The following is a 2,991-nucleotide window of genomic DNA, read 5'->3' as shown; positions in this document are numbered from 1 at the left end:
CTTTGAAGCAGATTCTTGGGTGTCTGTGCTCTTTTTGATGGAAAGTAGCATCTTGAGAACCCGCATGCTGTTTAGGCTCCGTAGCGTGCTTAGCGTCTGGTTGAGCGCGTGTATTTCCGCTTCAGCGTTTAGAACATTCTTTGTTTTACTGTTTGCGCTTTCTAAGCTTGCAGCTGCTTGCGCTATTAGGTCTAGCCATGTCGGCGGCTTTACTTGCGTATCCGAGGTCGCGAAGCTTGCACATGCTCCGTTGCTGCTGTTGTCGTTGCCGTCGCAGTCCCCTGCTCCGGTGCCTTTTTTGTAGCTTAAGAAACCTACGGCTGGGTCCGTCCCTTTCGGTGTATACAGGTCTGTCGCTATTCCTTTGTGTATCGTGTGCAGATTGCCGGTTATTAGCTGCGGCTGCTTTCTCACCGCCTGCTGACAGTTTTTTACTATAGTCTGCCAGTCTAGGATTTCTGCGTCCTTACTCCAGGTTTGTTGGCCCGTTGTTGTCTCATAGCATCCCTTGTTGTTGTCATGGCTACCGTCGGAAGCGCATAGGCAGCCTATCGTTGCCGCGATCGTTTGCGTGGCTGACGCTCTTACGGCGCTCTGGGCTTTCCCGCAATGGTGTTGTCGGGTGCTCCCCGTTCCCAGTAGCTTTGCTGCCTTGCTGCTGGCTTCGCTGCCATAAACTGCTTTCAGTAGGAGATCTTTCGCGGCGGTTTCTGCAGATTCCTTGACTGCTGACGTGGCTTTGGCAGCTGCTGCCGCTATGGCCGCTGCTGTTGTGTTGATAATGGCTTTGAAACCGCGGTTGTCGGCTGCTGCCGCTGCTAGGGGAGCCTGGTGCCCCGCAGGAAGGTCCTTGATGTAAACGGACGCGGCTTTGCAAGCCGGCAGTTTGTCGCCTTTGCACGGCGGTGGTGCGATTGCTTCCTCTAATGTGTCAAGTTTTCCTTGCTTTTCCAGACTTGCGAGCTGCTGTATTTCCGCTGGTTGGGTAAGATACAATGCCAGGTGTGTGGCGTTTGCTGCTGCCTCGGCTGCAGTTTGCGTTAGTTGCGCTTTTGGCTATTCCTCGTCGGTTGCCTTGACTATAGCGCAGAGTAAACCAAATATCTTTTTGTTTTGTCCCTTCGTTGGGCCCGCTGCTTGGCACCCCATTTGCAGCAGTGATATTGCCAGTGTTGCCGCTACTATCAGCATTGGTTGCTTTAATCGCTGGCCTACACTTAGCTTCAGTTATGGCTGTAGCTGGTGGCCTTGCATTCAGTCGCTGGTGGTTGTTGCTTCTAGTTCTATCCTGCTGTGGTGGCGAGTAGACAATGTGGATGTCGGGCAGTAGCTTAGATGGACTTAATGTGCAAAAACAAACTCTCAACTGTCAAATTCGCTCTACATCATTGGGATTTTATACAGAGTTGGTGTAGTATATTTAAGGAATATGTCGTGAAAAATCGTCTTTTTCCAGGTATATTCATACCCTGTTATATAATAAAAGACTGTTTGTTTGTCAGAAGTTAACACATATTTGATTAGTGGCCCTTGTCTTTTCATCGTGTATAGGCAATCCCGCATTTACACGGTCAATAGCCCGTCAAATTTTAATTTATTTCTTATAACTTCCCTAGTCATAATTTCTTCATTAAGTGCTCTAAAATCAATGTATTTTTCAAAATTTCTTAATTTGATTAGTAACTTTACTAATACTTTTAAGGTTTTATAATAAACTATTTCCTTAACCACATCTCTTGACAGTGTGGATGCATATACAATAGTGTGCCATGTAATTTCGTCACTAAAACCTTTATAATATTCAACAGCTCTCCCCATGTTTAATTTCTCTCTTGGAAATATTTCAATATATTGCAGATACAATAGCACCATCATAAAAATATCATCATCTGCTTTCATTATATATGGATTAGTTTTCTTGAATACTTCAACTGCAAGCTTGAACCAGAAATATGTTTTTCTACTCATAGTGAGCTCTGCTTCCCGTCCCCAATTACTAGCATCTCCCACTTTTTTATTTTTTTGTTGGATTCACATCTCATACAGGTAAAATAATAACATTCTGATTTAACTCTGCCTCTTCTCCGACAACTTCTCTGAGCTCGCAATTGTTGTTTGTGTGAGGTGAAAGAGCGTAAACTATAAGTAACTTCCCACTAAAATTATTTGATTTTCTTCCCACTTCAGGATAACTCCAACACGTTTCTTTATGTAAGTTTCTCCTCCTAAATCTCTCATCATTACCTATTGAAGGTATTCCAGCCACAACCAAATAATTTTCACTTTTTCAAATCCTTCTTACATCTTGCAAATCAAATCTCATATGCTCATCCTCAACGATTTGAAGCGAAATAGAGTCACCTTCATCAAACAAGATATAGTGACAGACATAAACTAATCACCGTAAAAATATAAAATAAACAGCAGATAGTCGCATAAATACATCTTATACACTTCATAACGCCCTATCCCCATATTATTAGAAAACCATGAATATTAAAAAAAACATAGAAGCATTAAGAAAAGAAATTACTTGGTTCACTATACTTCTTGGTGAAAGAAACTGTGTTTACATATATTGGTAAGTAATGACTCGACATTTTTATGACATATGTGTGCAATTTTGCATACTCAGAGTGTGAGGCTTCTATTTGAAATAACGTCTAAGGTCCTTGTCTTAGAAATTGGCTTTATCAAGACGTACTGTTGCACAATACGTGTATTCTACTTTTCACTTGCTTTCCTCAAAATTTCTCTTTATCAATTGTTAGGGGACTTTCAGTAGATAATTAAACTTATGGGTTAAGCAATCCAATAATTTTAACACTTTTCAGTAAAAGGTACTCAAGCAACCCGCTTTCCTAAATGTTTCATCAGAGCTGCACCTCAAATGCATCTACTGTTGTTTATGATAATGTATGGGCACTGTTTGGGTTCAACACTGGACTTTTCCTCTCCTTAACTGTCTGATTCATCATATCATTGTGTGCT

General features: G+C 41.9%; 2 pseudogenes across 2 annotated transcripts in view; both read right to left on the bottom strand.

Annotated features, from left to right (window-relative positions):
• Window positions 1-1,191, bottom strand: part of TEOVI_000047100:pseudogene — a 1,258-nt pseudogene extending 67 nt beyond the window's left edge. The window contains exon 1 of the mRNA in view: window positions 1-1,191. Coding sequence covers window positions 1-1,191 — 1,191 coding nt within the window.
• Window positions 1,192-1,950: 759 nt separating this feature from the next.
• On the bottom strand, window positions 1,951-2,475 carry TEOVI_000047000:pseudogene (annotated as a pseudogene). Its single transcript is given in 4 exon segments — window positions 1,951-2,022; window positions 2,024-2,374; window positions 2,376-2,420; window positions 2,422-2,475. Coding segments are annotated over 4 exon segments (522 nt in total).
• Between the last annotated feature and the right edge of the window lie 516 nt (window positions 2,476-2,991).

This window comes from Trypanosoma equiperdum (genome assembly GCF_001457755.1).
Source record: "Trypanosoma equiperdum strain OVI genome assembly, contig: ctg_168, whole genome shotgun sequence".
Lineage (NCBI taxonomy): Eukaryota > Euglenozoa > Kinetoplastea > Trypanosomatida > Trypanosomatidae > Trypanosoma > Trypanosoma equiperdum.
Note: the sequence above shows the minus strand (reverse complement) of the source record. Positions and strands in the feature narration are given on the sequence as shown.